Genomic DNA, 17058 nt, shown 5'->3' on the forward strand with positions numbered 1-17058 from the left:
GGGAAATTCCCAGAAGTTGAGTGGTTTATTTTTAGAAAGAGGTTACTTGAGGTCAGAGTTTTTCAGGGCATCATCATCGGCTTGGCATCTGGGCAGCGCTAGGTCACAATATAGTGGAGAAGCAAGAAGGGCACTGGCCACACGCAGAAGAAATCAAGAGCAAGAGACAGGCTTAATTTCTAAAAATCTACCCTCACCAGAACTCCCCAGGGTCCCTGAGGATGACGTTTACCCCTGTGAACCGAAGGCCACCAACGGCTCACCCACTTCGGCCAGGTAAGCCCCAGCTCTCAAAGGTTCCAGCAGCTCTCAGTTTGCACACTGGGCCCTGTGCTCCCAGCAGTGCACATCTGGGGAGCACTCACACCATATCTACACCCCAGCCCCAGGCTAGCAAGTAAAAATACTGTGACGTTCAAAGAGATAATGCACAAGACACCACTTTGAGAAGCTATGGCAATAAAATGAAGGAGTTGGCCTAAATACCCACTGATCTTCTGTAACTGCAGGGAAAGCTACCTCTACAACCCTAGGAGCAACCTGTAAGTGCTCACTGGAGCCACGGTCCCCGTGAGATCCATGCTCTGAACCAGAAGAGAGGCAATATGGCTGGCTCAGCAACACCTTTCTCTTCTCACCTACTAAAGATGCGGGTACTGTCACCATGACATCCTGAAATTTTGCTGATTCACACATACTTTCCTATGACTGAAAAAGTTAAGATACTCTCAAACTTGCTACATTCAAAGATATTTAGGAGTTATTCTCATAGGGTTAGGGCTAGAGTTAGAGTTATATACCAAATATACAGGCTTAAGATCTAAGTTAACCTGCTGCACTTAAACATCTTGATAGAATGAGTTCTTTCATAGAAAGAATAGTAAATGAATGAAAATTATTAGGTCTCTATTCCTGACCTATAAACAAAAGACCACAAACTAAATGAAAAAACTGACTGACATAAAATATACATATAATAATTGTGTAACATATTTTAAAAGTTAGGAGGTTGAAGATCTTTGTTAGCTTTACTTACAGCATTTGAAAAGAAAATTCAGAATTCCCATGAGGGGTACATCTGCTTCTTCACACAGAATTAATACAATTGATTTGAATGTAGATATTTCAATTATAAACTATGTAAGATAGGTGAAGTCATATTTATATAAAATAGAACAACCTTTTTTAAAAATCAATAATAATATAAATTTAATTATATTTAGCTTAAGCTAAATTTAGCTTTAGTTTCTTTTCCTAAATACACAACTAGTTCCTATAAAATTAACATATCCTCACAAAAAGTTTCGTTTTTCTATTTCTAAAGAGTTAGTAATCAGAAAATACATAGAAATGGCTATGCACACGTATAAGAAAAGTTCAGAGACAGATATAACATCAAAAACTGAACAGAGATTAAGAAACGAAATTACTTTCACATAAAACTTTTGCGTAAGCATTAAGGGAGGCATTTTACAGAAATTAAATTTTCAGAAAACAATGAGAGGCCACACAGCAGAATCTCTTACCCTGAAAAACTCTTTAGTGGAGCCAGAGTCTAATGTTCCATAAGCAATTTCTGTTTGCTTAGAGAGGTCCTCGGCACTTTCGATGGGAGACACCATCCTCTCTACAGTCAGGAAGGCAGCTAAGTTAGCCGTGTAGGAGGAGATTATGATCAGGGTAAAGAACCACCACACACCTCCAACAATGCGCCCAGAGAGGGATCTAATAACAAGCATGAAATCGATTTGTGAAGTGAAATGATAGAACAATAAAGAACAAGTTAGCAGCAATATGCAAATATTGACTTAGAGGGAAGGATTTCATTTCATACTTTTCCATATGTCTACTAGTTCATGAGGTAAAAAGTCCCTTAAATACTTGGAGCAAAGAGTACAGACTGACTTGATGCGAAGACGTACCCAGAGGCCAAAATTCAGATGCCTGGGACTCATTCATAGTTATGTGCTCAAGTAGTTTATGGCAGAAAACCCCAAAATGTGGTTTTGGGAAACGAACACATTACTAATTCAACACTCACACTGCTTTATCCACTAATGACATTAAGTACAAATAAGATAATCTAAGACCTCCAGCGAAACTCGAAACAATATACATAAACAAAATCAAATATTAAAGAAAAAGACTATGCTCCACAGGTGTAACACTAAAAGCTAAGGAAACCTTGCTCATACACGACCAGCAAGTTCCAAGCGCTCAAAAAGGCGAAAATTTCATTAGGATTTTGTGTGGGCGCAGATATGGCTATTAATATAATGTAGGAGGGAAAAATGGAAAAAAATGATACTGCATGCAAAGGTGTGACACTAAATGCAATTCTTGATGAATAAAAGTCAGACACACTGCTATGATCCTATTCCTTGTGTCTCCTCCTTAAGATAAAAGAAAATTCAAATGAAAATCTAATTGGATATTTGTCAAGGTATAAATTCCAGAATTAAATATATAAAAATGACAACATTTCTGTGGCTGTGAGTTCTTACATACAATGCTTTCAAAAGCTTATAGAGTTTTTGAAGTTCAATTTGTAAAAGCAGAAAGACATCTACCATATTGTCATAAAAGATTATTTCTCTACTATTATATCTGTAATTTATTTTACAATTTGAAGCTCAGATATGTAAATGCAGAAAGACATCTACCATGTTGTTATGAAAGATTTTATGGGTTTTTTCATGTAATTAAAGTATTGGAGTATTAATAATAGTCCAACAGAGTGACTGTTTTCTTTGTTTTTAATAAAACTGCTATGTCTAAGTTTAGACTTGTTAGAGGAAAAAGGTAATATTTGTAAAAATTTAAATAACCAAATTTTGGCAGTGTATGGCCTAAACTAATGTTCCTGACAATTAACACTAAGATACCCTGCGATAAACAGGTGCTAGGTTGAAAGCTTGGGTAATAAACATTAACTCACAAAAAGAGGGAGAAAAGCAAGCTAACTGAAAATGAAAGATGTTTTAAGGTAAAAATCAACTGTTACTTAAAACAGAGAGAAATAGCAATGAAGGAAAAAAGAATATAATTAAGAGACTTTATCTCAAAGTCTTCAGGAAAGTGGAAGAAACAAATATAATGTGAGAAAGGTGAACTACATTTTACTTCTCTTCTGAGAAGAGTATTAAATACACTGCACATTTGTAAAATCCCTTATGTAGACTTAGACACTCTTAAACTGTTCACTCTCTACTCCTTTACAATCAGAGTGATAACTGTATGATATGTACCCCATCTTTCAAAGATCAGATTCAGCATCTGAATCTGCAAATCCCTTAAAACAAAACTCGATTATCAGCTAATTACTTTTGACTCCATATACTGCAGAACTTAAAATAAATATAAAAATCACTTTTATGAATTATTCCATTACAGTTGTAAAAGTAAAGACAAAGTAATAGCAATAGTCATCAATTCCTGAGGGCAAACCAGGTTTAACGGAATTAAATATTTCAGTTAATTTAAAATGTATGAGATAACTCAAAAATTTATTGAGCTTATAAATTTTCACTCAGAAGTGAAAAATGCTTAACCAGTTCATTATTTACTTTTAAATTCTTTAAAACATTGATGTTTCTCAAAGAGTTCTTGGGAAATATTACACAGAGGAGCAAATTCAATTAAACTTATGGAGATAGACATACACAAGTTGTCCAGTAAAAAAGACTTATCATGTGCACTAAGAAAAGAAATACATAATACTATCTTTCATTTTTAACCTTTATTAAGTATTTTAAATGCTATCTTTTTATATGTATTTAAATCTTTCAGAGATTTGGACGTATCAAGGCAAGCAGCAGAATAAAAATAATCTATGGCATACTGCTCTTACAATTTCTGTGGTTCTAGGATTTTTTTTATAAAACTATAGCTTATAGTGAAGATATTCTAAATTTAATTTCAGAAAAATGATGTCAGTGTGTCCAATAAATTATTTTAGATGTAAATTTAAATATGTGTCACTAACATTAATAACACAGTCTCATATCATTTATCAAAGGAGGAGATATACTTTGAAAATATTTAAAGAGCATTTCTCAAGTGATCTGTGTATTTCAAATTTTTTCTCAAAAAAACTACTTAACTCTTCTGATACAGAGTAGCCATCATTGTATTCTAAAACATAATACTCGGTTTGTTTAAAAAGTCATGAAATTTGTCAATAATACGTAGCAGTTTCAGTTTTTAAATGCATATAGACATAAAGGAAAAGATAAGTATGTTTTAAATTTTTTAAATGAATGAATGTTACATATTTGTAATCTAATAAAAATGTGACTAACAAGCCAGAATATGCTCTCTAAAACCTATTTATCTTATTAAGAAATAAAAGTTATGCATGAAAAACTGTAATGAGGCATGACTCACAAAAGAGATGAAGTACCTAGGCCCACCCAGACACACACACACAAAACCTATCTAGAAGCAGGTTTGATGAAACTGAAGAAATGTCTATATGTCATAGTGGACGCTGGGACATTATTAAATTTATCTGTGCTCCAGCAAATAGGTTCCCTCTCCTCAATAAACATGGGAACCCAACCAGCACCGGCAGCACCAGGAAGCATGGTGTGGGGGTGGATAAAAGACGAAAAGGTCCTGTGGCTCGGGATAACTGCTTCACATCTCAGAACCAGGCCACGCACACCAGAGACCTTGGAACCTCAGGCAAGCAATTTCTTCAGAGTTTTCCTGACCAGAATATCCTCTGAGATCTCAATATGATTAGCTTTCTCCCTTGTGTTATTAGAAATTTTCTTTGTTTACTGAATTTAGATAAACTAAATATAGAAATGACACTAAAAATTCCCTGTATTTTGTCAGAGGTAATATATATGTTTATCGATATGGTCCCTCACACAGACGCATGTTCCCTGATGTCACTGGTATAGTACATTCTTCATTCAAGGTGGTCCCACAGAGAAGCCACAAAAAGCTTGATGGAACTAAGACTTTTTAAAAGATCTACATTATTAATAAAAATGTGATTGTAAAAGCTCACTGCTACCACAACTACATACTATTAGAGAAGTATGCCATTGAAAATTTCTGCCTACATATTGTCCCCATTCAGTGGAATGGACTAAAAAGGTTGTGAAAATACAAACAGTTTAGCTTCTCATGTAGGTTTTTGAGATTAACCACTCATAATCTTAAAAAGTGTTCAAAAACGAAGAATTTAAGGAGCTAAGTTGTAAAGGCCTCCCCTTCATTAGTGACATCCCTAACTGAAATGTGTCAGTAACCATGTGTCTATAACCATTTTGGCTTTACATGTCAGTTATAACACTGGAGAAAGTATGGTTTATTTCTCTTAAGAGTCACATGTGGTTATATCCTCATTCCTTTATATAAGATAAATAAAATCAATAGATTTACTTACTAAGGCATTTTGGCACAGGCATTAACATATCCTAATGAGAATAAAGGTATTCAAATTTATTCCCTCATGCATGTACATTACTATTCTATAGAGCACAGCCTTCGGTAATGAATCTTTAACCATTTTTTATATTTCTGCATACTTGGAAAATATGTTAGCCTTCTAATCCTGCAATCTAACCTTGGAAAAAGATATATAATGCCTCTCTTATACTATTTCCATGAGCTAATGTTAGGAAAATAAAAGAGATGAGATGTGTGTGAATGGAGCTTTGTTTAACCAGTTGTTGATGGTGTAATTAGTAAATGATGTTGCCCATTTTCCCATATACAGGTCTGTGGATCAGCACACAGATGACTGTAAAATGAGAATATGCAGCAAAAACACGGTACCTCTCCAAGAAGGCATGGAATGATAGGAACCTTATGCATTTTATAGCCTCTCCATGGTGTGTACAATTTCACCCGGGAAATACATGACCAGTATTCGAAGAACACTGCTCAAGTACTCCACAGGCTTACGCCGAACATAAGTTTGTCCTTTAACAGCCTTAAATTGCTTGGACAAGCAGTCGGCAGCTGGTAACGTCTTTGGAGTGAATTCATAAACACCAGGGATATCCACTCGAGACCTAAAATGCACAAAGTCACAGCAGGTGAGTGACCAACCTTGGCGAAATATCGCATCCTTGCTGCATAAAGGCACCCAAGGAAAACCAGAGACTATTAAAGATCCCAAATTCATTGGTGGATTCACTACTCTGTGTTTCTCTTCCGTCTTCGAACTCCTCAGTGTGCCACTCGTAGGGGCTAAATCTGCTGACCAGGAATAAAACGACACTGACCCCGATGTAGGCAAAGACAATGCACATCCAGATCTCATAGGCTAAAGGGTCAAGAAAGGAAAACACCCCTGGTTTGGATTTCTGGGGCTTCTTGATCATGATAGATATCCCGAGGCTCATGAAGGGCTTGGAGAAGTCAATCACTTCCTCTCTCACGAGGGTGATAGTTAGGGGAGCAATTGCAATATCCGCTTTCTGTAAGGGAAACAAAGGAAAGTAACAATCCCCAGAGTCACGGGCAGAAAGGAGTCACAGTTACATCATGGGATGAAAGGGGAAAGGGAGGAAATCAGGCGTGACAATATTTATGCCCCTCATGGAGGACAGTAAAGGATAAAGAAAAGAAATTTACTTTCCCAAATATCTTCCATTTTTAACAAGTAAACAGTATATCCACCTGTCTTAACTCTAATGACACATCTCTAATGCATCTCTGCCTGGCCACCTTTGATATATCTATCTATCCCATACGCTTTCAAGACAGATGACACCCCTGCCTCAATTATCAGCATGTTTACTTCTGGCTTCCACCTCAATCTTTCAAATGTCCACAAGATAATAAAGACAGTATTTCTGGAGCAGTGTGGGACATGAACAATCTCAGGCATGGATATCTGAAGGAAAGGGTGACCATTCTGTCTATAATGGTTCAAACTGAAAGACTGCATCCATGAGGCGAGCTGTACTTACCCCATACACAAGTTCTCCAACCATCCCATTCCAAATTTTCGTGTCTGCATCCCTGGCCCCATACTTGCCATCCCCGACAATGGTCAACTTGTACTTGAACCCACAGTGTTTAGCGATTTCGGCGGCCAGGTCTACACAGTAACCCTCATAGCGCTCATTGCCTTCAAGCATTTCGTGGTTCTTCTTCATCATAACATACGGGGATTCCTGTACAGAAAGACAGTGCTTCAGCAGATCACAACAGCCCAATGAATCATGCACTTTCACTGAATCGAACCTCTGGGTTCAGGAATCACCTGTGAGCCAAATACGAGGCAGAGAAGACATGGTGGTCAACATGAGAGGGAACAAAGGAAGCAGGATGCTTCTGAAACAACGGTCCTCCTGTCCTTATACTTTGTTAAATGCCTTGTACCTGGCCATTCCAGAATATAATATCCCAGCCTGTTAGTACATCTGCTTAGTGTGTGTGTGTGTGTAATTCCTAGGACTTTGGAAGAATGCCGCTCCACATCGAATTTATTCTACTCTAGATCTTTCATACTCTTACTGGAGGTTAAGTCACACTGACCCCAATAACCAACAGCCCAACAGCCCTGCACCACTGAGATCCCAGGATAAATTCCACGTGGAATCACGTTCACAGCCTGTGACACACAGACCAGGAGGACACTCACCACAGAGATGACTAATTTCACCCCCGCCGGCCTCAGGACTCACTTGGTCTGTGAGATGAACGATATTCTAGAGGCTGCTACAAGGGCAGCTGCAAAGAAGCCCTTTGCTATGAACAGGAGACAGAGGAGGCAAGAAGAAACTAACTCAGGACAGTAGAATATTTGCCATCAGGAAGTGGCTCCAAGGACATCTGAGGTCTCCCTGAGCTAGACCCATTCAGTGACACCAGCAACATGACGAGGGAAAGAATCCTCAAATGTCTAACTTGAACTTATTAAGAGATTTCCCAGTGCCTAGTACCAATGTCATTAATCCAAATCTCTTAATAGCCCATCGATACTTGTACATTATTAGAATAATGAATTCCACAAAGCTACTGCCCTATTGCTAAAGTAAAACGAAACACAATAGTTTTGTCCAAATATCCTATTCTGTAATGAACTCTGCTGTCTCCATTTCACAGCTATCACACCTTACAGGTGTGACTGACATCTCCAATGGAAGCAAACTTTAGAAATTAACAGCCAGCTTAATTTTGCTTCATGCATCTGATGTGCATTTATTTTGTCCTGGGTATCTGTGTTCAGACTAAGGGTCAGAAGAAGGGAGATCACCCTTTTCTCCAAGGAATCTATCATTTTTATGAAGGAGGAGTTGATAATATTACTAAGCTATCTAACAAATGTAAAGATTTCAAATGTAAAGAGTTCATCCAGAGTTGGGTGGGACAAGAAAGACAAAGAACCTGGAGAAGGGTGAGGAACCTTCTTTACAACTTTTCTCACCTGTGGACCATAGGGTCTGAATTATCTGTCATGCTAGAATTTAGTCTTGCAGGTTAAAATCCGTCCAAGTGAAATCTGGAATATTCCAGCTAGAGCTTGCAGAATTCTTTCAGCAAATGTGCTACAAATGGTTATGATGCTGGAAATTGTCTTTATATTAATTATTACCATAAAAGAGAAACAGTGACTGTCCTTGGAGGGGAGTTTTCATAAGAAGGAAAGCAGTGCAACAAAAGCAAATGTGACTAATTACCAGAATTGTGGTGACAACAACAGTTTTGTTCTCAAGCCCAGAGGTGTCGTTTCCTGAAGGCAGCTCAGTCAGGGTCACGACCATCTTGTCCACTTCGCTCCAGTAGCCAATCTGAAAGAGGCCACAGCACATGACACATGCACAGAGCCCTTTCCAGTAGCAGCACCCTTAACTGTTTTCAAAGCCACACCAGAGTCTAAAATCACAAGGATCTTAACAGAGCTTCTGAACAAAAAACGTGTCTCATGTATGTGGATCTAAAAACACAATACAAACCAAATAAAATCGGTTCTTCCGAATTGCTCTCCTCTTGGTATCCACCTTTCATAATCTCTGTGAGCAATTTCTCTGAGAGTGACCCCATAGAAACATAAAACAAATTCTGAACAGCGACATTTCAACCTTGATAGTTAAAGGAAAGTTGTTGAATGACCAATTATACTCATATTTGTACCAGCTAAATGTCTACTAGCTAGTACCAGTAATAGTTCTTTTTCTTCTTAAGTAAGTCTTTTTCTACTACAGTGTTCAAAAAGTATAGCGGTTGTACTGAGAGCAAGTATTTAAGATTACATTTAAATGTTACTTACCAGGAAGAGATAGATTTGGTTCAGAAAACAATTATTTCAAGCATATAATTTTTAGAAGTCATTCAACTCTATCTTTGCGAACGTTCTTTCCTGGATTCTTTGGAAACATGCTCACTCACCTCTGAACAAAGACATCTAAATCTCTAAAGATTTACCTTCCGGGGCCCATTAGTTTTGAGCTCCATGATGTTAATTGTGTAGTTTATCCTTTTCCCATTCTGGTCAAACTTTATATTTCCTGAGAGACCTTCGACTTGAACCTGTTGAGGAGATGGAAAAGGAGAAGATCACAAACTACTTCAATGAAAGGTACAAACTTTACAGATTCCTCTTGCAGAGCTCAAGCAAAGAAAATTACACTGCCAATGTCTATTTTAATCTTCAACGCATCTACACCTAGGTGGGGAATCTGCCTCTATATTAAACACAAGGAATAAATGAGGATGACTAATTTGGGGAGAACAAACACCAATGGCCATGCTGTCACCTTAACGCCCCTTTGAGGGACTGACCTGTTTTAGGGCTCTTTCTATTTCTACACCTTGCCCCCAGGGCACTGCAGGGTTGGCCAGACAGTCTCCTGCGTTCCCTCTCCGGGAGATTTCGATCCTCTGCTTCCGTAGGTTGCGGAACGCCTCAGTCATCACTTGGACGGCATCATAGGTGAGGGCGGAAGTGTACTGCAAAGGACACACACCCTTCATAAGAATGGCAGAAAACCCGGAAATGTGCTGTACACCGGAAGTCCATACTGCAATTGCTTACCATGCAATGCCGGGGATTCAAACACGGTGGTATATCTGGAAACCCGAGAAACCACAGGAAGTAGTAGGGAACGATGGGACAATGAAATGCACTTTTAAAAATTTTATATTTTGAGACAGGATCACTATATGTAGTTCAGGCTAGCCTGGAATTCACTGTGTAGCCCATATCAGCCTCAAACTCACTGCGATTCTCCTGCCTTGGCGTCTCAAGTGCTGCGAGGATTAAAGTTGTGCACCACCATACCCAGCTTGGAATGTGTTCTTGACTCTTAAAAGATTTTGTATGCTTGTTTGCAACAATGATGACTGAACTTGGCTTCCTGCACATGCTAGCCAAAAACTCTACCACTGAGCCACATCCCCAGCCACTGTTTTCTGACCAGCCATTGTTATTTTGAGACAGGGTCTTATAAGTTGACCAGGCTGACCTTGACCTCATGATCCTCCTGTCTCAGCCTTCGGAGCAGATAAGATTATATATATGCCTTTTGTATTACGGTAATATCTCAGCTACTTAAGGCGAGATCTTTCTTTTCATAATTATGTAGGTACTTTTTTCCTTAAATAGTTTTTCACACTTTATGACCAGTTTTGGTGATTTACAAAATTATCAAATTAACAAATAAGTATCCTTCACTGTCTAATAAGAGAGTCCTGTGCTATGTGAAAGAGTACAGATGGGTTTCAGAGCTCTTAGTGTTTAACTCACCCTGGTGATGTTCACATACACCAGAATCCCCTTGGCTGATCCAGGTAATCACACATAACTCAAACTCCGTAGTTTTACTCTGTTTTTAACAGTCTAAGGTAACAGTGATCCCAACCCTGTGGTGTGCAGAGTGCGGGGCCCGGCAGAAAGAGTCCAGGAAGTGAAACAAAGGAAGCTGCTGCACGTGTACCAGGCATTGACAGCCCTCGCGCAGGTGTTAGCATGCACATGTGCACCTGCTACCATCTGTCAATCGTATAACGCTACTGTCATTAACAATCAATTACTGTCTGACCTTAAAGCTTGACTGAATCTTTGCCAATGAGTAGTTTTCAATCTGAAGGTAAACTGCAGAAAGAGTCACGCCATCACTGATTTTGAGACACTCCAAATTCTGAGCTATAATTCCAAAATAGCACTCAGGGTTCTCAAGCAATGCTCCGTTCCTTGGTGGTAAGGCAGTTCTCCCACTCTCACAAATGACTGCTTTATATCTCTCAAACTCTTTCCTAGGTGTCCTTACCTCTACACACTTCTCTGTCTTGAACTCCTGCTGATGATCTTCTTTACATATCACAGAGGTCAAGAAGTTGCCAACCCAAACTTGATATCTTTCCATCTAGGATTCCTGTCCTGTCTCTGCCTTGGGGTGGTGGCTGAGGGACCCACCATCCCTCAGGAGCTGCTCCCTAGGGCCCGCACTGATCTCACCCCCAACTTCCTTAAAGATACAGACAGAATTTCCACACTCACTCCTCCAAACCCCTCCTCAGCGTCTTCTCTCACTCCTGATTATCTGCGTCAGCACCCCTGCTGTGTTCCTATCTCCTCCCACCCATGAAGAAATGGAAGAGAGAGAGGGAGACCAGTTCTTAACCACACGGCCACATGTCCTGTGAACTTCCACCCCATTTTTCTGTTTCCTTCCCAGGAAAATTCTTTGAGAGGAACTTTCCACATGCACCCCTCCCCATCCACCCTGCTGGTTCTCTTCATGTGTTCTCTGACCCAGGGCTTCGGATGCCATTCCTGACTGCGACCTTCCTCCCTTGGTGCTGCCTCAGCTGCTCAGCCTCCCCACCTCTGCTGCCTCCAAAGGACCTGGTTTGTTTCCCCACAGGCTCTCCCGGTGTCTGAGCATCATGTGGGCATGTTGTGGTCTCTGTATCCCTCCTCCCCAGTAAGGAATATTCACTCCAGGAAAGTACTGAGCTTCTCTGCTACCACTGGATTGTCACAGCCAAGAGGAGGGATGAGCACACTAAAGAGACTTAATAAAAAGGAAGGAAAGAAGGAGGGACAGAGGGACAGAGATCTGAGATCCTGCTAGGGATCCTACCCTTAATGACACTCACATGCACTCCCAAGCCAGAAAAAATAAGATTCATAAACGGAGCATTGTAATATATTGTAACATTGTAAGATGATTCCATGTGAACTGATGCCTGACTTCTTTCAATAGGGAAGATACTGCACTGTGTAAGCAGATAGTTATGTGGAGGGATCTATCTCCTCCACGCAGCCTGAAATTGTACACGTTTCCCTTTTTATGCAGAAATGATAAGGTGAGATTCTTAGCAATCTTTACATGGGTTAGTTTAGTTGAGTCATTTTTTTTAATTGTTTTCATTTTATCATATAATTGGGTAATTCTGATGGGACAAAATGAGAAAGGTGCAAATGACGAAATGAGTTTAAGGTTATGCACACTATAATTGAGTGCTGGCACTCTAATAGGATACTTGTATCTATCTGTCCATTTTCTGAGTTTTCTTGGGGGTTGAGGGTTGCTGGAATTGGACCCAGGGCCTGGCACATGCTAGTCTCGTACCCTATCACAGAGCTACTCCTCAGCCCCATCTGTACATTTTCTTTCTAGAAGTTCTCCTCCAATCCTACTGATTAAAATTTCTTCTCTTGTGCTGTAGTATCACTGTAGACCCACATGGGAATCTGTCTTCCCCCTCAGTTTTCTGAGGAATCTCTCGACATTTCCTGAATATACATCTCGACATCTCTTGATTTCTTCTCCCAAATGGTTGCAATAAGGATCCTAGACACCTCAAACCAAATAGATCAAAAACAAGAAACCAATGCCCCACTGCTGTTTTGCAAAACCTGTAACTTTTACTTTTGAACACTACATGCAAGAAAATAGGCAAAAGACAGCATGCTCCAGATCCATTTAGACAACTTACACTACTCTGTTTCTCTTATCCTAGAGGGAAAAAAGTCATCGATTAGTCCTTTTATGTAGCATTCAGTTCATTGCCAACTTAACTCTTAAAAACATGTCTAGATCTCTGAATAGCAAATGGAACCTAAATTGAATAAACTGGATGCTGAGAGACACTGCAATTAGTGTTAAAAGTTATGATGGTAGCAGAAAGTCAAAAATCTTCACTAAATCAACTTGCTCACATTCCTAGGAAAAATCTATAAAACTATCTACCAAATGTTTTAGAGGTCTATAAATATTGGTAAATTACATATGAAAAAATAAGATTAGCTCAAATGAACTCCATGCACTTAGATCTGCGCAGGATATTAGCACTGCGACTCCAAGCATGTGCACACCAGGAAGAAAAATCCTTGCAACTTAGTTCAAGTGCTCAAATCCAATCAAGTCTTCAGCTTATTATCATTTTAAATTAAAAGTTACAATCACAGAAACGTAGTTCTTGGCTGAGAGCAAATCAACTGCTTGTGTATCCAGAGTTCATTCTGGTTTATGTTCTGCTTATGTGTCTCATTTATTTTCCTAAACAAGTATGTGCACATTTTTGATTGAATACTTAAATATTTCCTTCTTATTCCGCCATTCACTAGCGCAGACGTAAATTAACTTGAAGGGAGCATGACGGCAATGTAACTATCTTCTTCTGTGAAAACAAATGCTCTGTCTCTGCCCTGATGTTTATGTTCTGTGAAATCCCTCCACTGAGCTACAAATTTATATCTCAGCGGGGTATCATGATGCTTTACAATGCTATTCCACAATCATATTGTCTTCATGGTCCATTTTCCAAATGTACTTTTTGCTCCATTTTAAATGTATGTTTATTGAGAATTATTTTCTCAAAAACAAAATGAACATGCCTTTTAAATATGCTTTTTGTTTCCAATAATCATCACATAAGCCATTCGATATGACTGCTACCAAAATTTCCATCATAAAAAGGAAGGGGAGGTACAGAAAGTTCTGTCTCCATCTCAACTTTTGAATATAAAAGGATCAACAGACTTCAATGTAAAATTTTATGGATTATCATAATGACAGCATCTTTAACTATGCCGTTCACATCATGATCAAAGAGGAAAAAAGTTTTAAAATATTGACATTAAGATAATGCAAAGTGTTAAAAATTTCCTATCAATAGTCACTTTCTAAATTTTGTTTGAAATTTTACATTTTGCTGCATGTAGTTTAGACAGTACTATATGTAGCATCAGGCAACAAAACTCAACTTCATGTTTTACCATTTGCTTCTCCAAGATAACCAAATCATTAGGGTCCAAGCTTTCTAGTAAGACAAGAACAATGATTTCTATGTCACTGCAGTGTTGGGAAATGGGGGGAAAAAGATGAATTCATGTTCATTCAGTGCAGTCAACCTGGGCAAGTCCTCCTGAAAAGCCCTGTGCTGCACACTGGAATTTTCACTCCTACTTTTACACATAAAGATTCTGAGTGATAATGATTTCTTTCACACAGAGACCCAGAACTGTGTGACAAAGGTGAAGTTCGAAGCCAGGTCTCAGTGGTCCTGTGCAGGATGGTGCTCATCCTCTGGTTCGCTGGGGACAGGTCTGGAGCAGGAATTCTTGAGTTCCAGGAAACCCAACACACCCAGGCACCTTGAGAGAGTTGTCACTTTATTTGGGAAATACGATACAAATACATAGACAAGGGATGGGAAGCTTGGTGATTTGCAAAATATGCGAAAAACAAAAGTTAAAGGTCAGTAGCTTTACTCCTTTATTCTTTTACACTATCTATCTTGGTATGTATGTAAAACTAGTTTGTTTTCACAGTATTTCAAGAACCACTATTCTACCCAACACAAAGCAGTTCTGTAATCCAATGAGACAGGAAATGATCCTTGCATTGGTATATTATAAGCTCTCAAAGAAGCTCAGAGTAATAATTCCAATTTCACTGTTTAATCAGCAGCCCTAGACTAACTACTATTTAAAATACTTTCTGGACCCAACTTACTTTCCATAAAAATAATGTTTTCTGAAATACGCTTTAGGATGTCAAAAGTTTTATGGCCTGGTAAACTTCACACAGTTATTTCTAAAGTAGCATAAATTATTTAAATAAAATTATTATATACTACGTTATCCTCCTGGCAGATCTCACACAATATAATTCTGTTTCTTCATTTTACAAAATAATTGTTGACAGGGTCAGAGATGACAAGCTTCAGAAAAAATAAGTTAATCTGCATGAAAAACTTAGAAAGTATTTTTTAAAGATTCCTAACAATATGCAAAAATCAAAGAAAAAAATCTGCAGGGGAAAGGAGAGTAGGTGAAAATACCTTATCAATTTAAAATTATTCACTTGTCTTAATTTTAAATTCAGCTGCAGTCTGCCCTCTGGAAAAGGGCTGTCTCTGATAAGGTCATCTTTAATTTACTGTAAAGTGTTTTGAACATGTGCCCTTTGAAACTTCACTGCAGAGAAGAATAATATCTTCTAAAATCTTCATAAAACTCCATATCCTTGATGAGAACAGAAGCCCACAGACATTTTCCGAGGGTGAAATCCGAGCTCCATTGGCAAGAAACCAAAATGAACATCTTTGGTTATTCTCCATGAGTAACAAAAGTAATTTTAGTCCACGGTGAAGAGAAGTTCTTCATGTAAAAGTAATGCATTAAGAACAACATAATTTTGGCCTAAATTACCAAGACTGATTGCTGACCTTCACTGAATATCTTACTTAAAGTATAAGCCTTTTACGTTCTGAAACCGGAAATTACACACTTAAATATTCAGATTTTTTTTTTTAAATTCAGATTTTCACATCAAACTAATCAGATTTACCCAGACAGAAAAAGAAATTCAGATCAAAGCATGCTCAAATCCTGGTTCACCCATAGTGAAAGGCTTCCGAGAGGAAGCACTTTTATTTTGTTAGGAGAATAAATCACTTTCTTCACCTCTCCCAAACACCTCGGTGTGAAAGTTCCTTAGATTTAACAATCCGTGAAAAACACATGCTATCCAGGGTGATTTAGCTTCAGTTCTGGCATCTGGAGATCAAAGATGTCTACCTGCATGACCTTTATGAGACAGGGAAGAGCCACTTGTGATATCAGAGATTCAGCAAAAATTAGAAATACTACTGTCAGTTTTATAGAGGGCCTAAATTAGCTTTTCATATACTCATGGCATTAGAGATTTGGGAGGAATCTTAGTGATCTACACTTGGTCTTTTTGCAAATAAAGAAGAGTGTAAATTAATTATGAGTCCAGATGAGCTGCTTTATAATTACAAATATTAGTAATGCAGTTCAATGGTATAATATATTTTTCAATGAATTTTTGCAAAATACATAATTTTATCAATATCAATTTTTTAACCTTATGGGTCAATTTCACTCAGATGCACACTTTTTAAACGGAAAAATACATATAAGAAACTAAATGTGAAAAAAAAAAAAAGAAACTAAATCTGGTCAAGTTCTAAGTTGTGGTAGGTACAATACTTAAGTAAATGACAGTGGATTAGCTGTCATTTTGGTCAATTCAAACACTCAGCTTAATCCAGTCAGGCCACCAGGGTATTATTTAATGCACATTACTAATTACTGGGCTAAAAAAGATTATGCTATTTCCAGACAGGCCTAATAACTCTCTTAGGACAGCAATTAAGAAAGTTTGAGTATGTGTATTTTACTTCCTGACTAAAATGAGATTCTTGTGGGAAAACAATTATTTAAAACGCCCCGCAAATGTCAGGGCTGAATTATCACTGAATTCCTCAACACCAGCAGGACATTAAAGACACAAAAGTAGAGAGAGGATGATTATGTGACACTGTAGAATGGATTGTCCATTCTTCCAAATTGTGGGAGACATCAACACACCAAAAATCTATCTCAAAATAGAAATATTTGTAAATTTTTTTCCAGATAGTGAAAAATCAATATTATAATTTGTCTCTATTTAATTTTTTTTTCAGGGAAGTAAAATGCCCATTTTTCTGGTCCCACATGTAAAGCCAAGTGCTAGGAAAGGTTCAGTCTGACTTCTACAGTCGCTTAACATTTCCTAAAGTGAAATGACTCATGACTTTACTGCTACAGCTGATGAAAAGAACATACCA

At 38.2% G+C, this 17058-nt stretch overlaps 1 protein-coding gene across 5 annotated transcripts in view; it reads right to left on the bottom strand.

The window, feature by feature from the left end:
• Positions 1 to 17058, bottom strand: part of Gria2 (glutamate receptor, ionotropic, AMPA 2) — a 138476-nt gene that overhangs the window by 20648 nt on the left and 100770 nt on the right. For all 5 annotated transcript variants that reach the window (XR_001237063.1, XM_005400942.2, XM_005400941.2 and 2 more), the window contains exons 7-12: positions 9754 to 9921; positions 9397 to 9501; positions 8652 to 8762; positions 6936 to 7142; positions 6070 to 6440; positions 1527 to 1725 (exon numbers count right to left, since the gene is read on the bottom strand). Coding sequence is in view for 4 of the 5 variants with exons in the window: in XM_005400942.2 (XP_005400999.1) it covers positions 1527 to 1725; positions 6070 to 6440; positions 6936 to 7142; positions 8652 to 8762; positions 9397 to 9501; positions 9754 to 9921 (1161 nt within the window). In the remaining variant the exon portion in view is untranslated. The remainder of the gene's footprint in view (positions 1 to 1526; positions 1726 to 6069; positions 6441 to 6935; positions 7143 to 8651; positions 8763 to 9396; positions 9502 to 9753; positions 9922 to 17058) is intronic.

Source organism: Chinchilla lanigera, unplaced genomic scaffold, assembly GCF_000276665.1.
Source record: "Chinchilla lanigera isolate Chin_1 unplaced genomic scaffold, ChiLan1.0 scaffold00070, whole genome shotgun sequence".
Taxonomy (NCBI): Eukaryota; Metazoa; Chordata; class Mammalia; order Rodentia; family Chinchillidae; genus Chinchilla; species Chinchilla lanigera.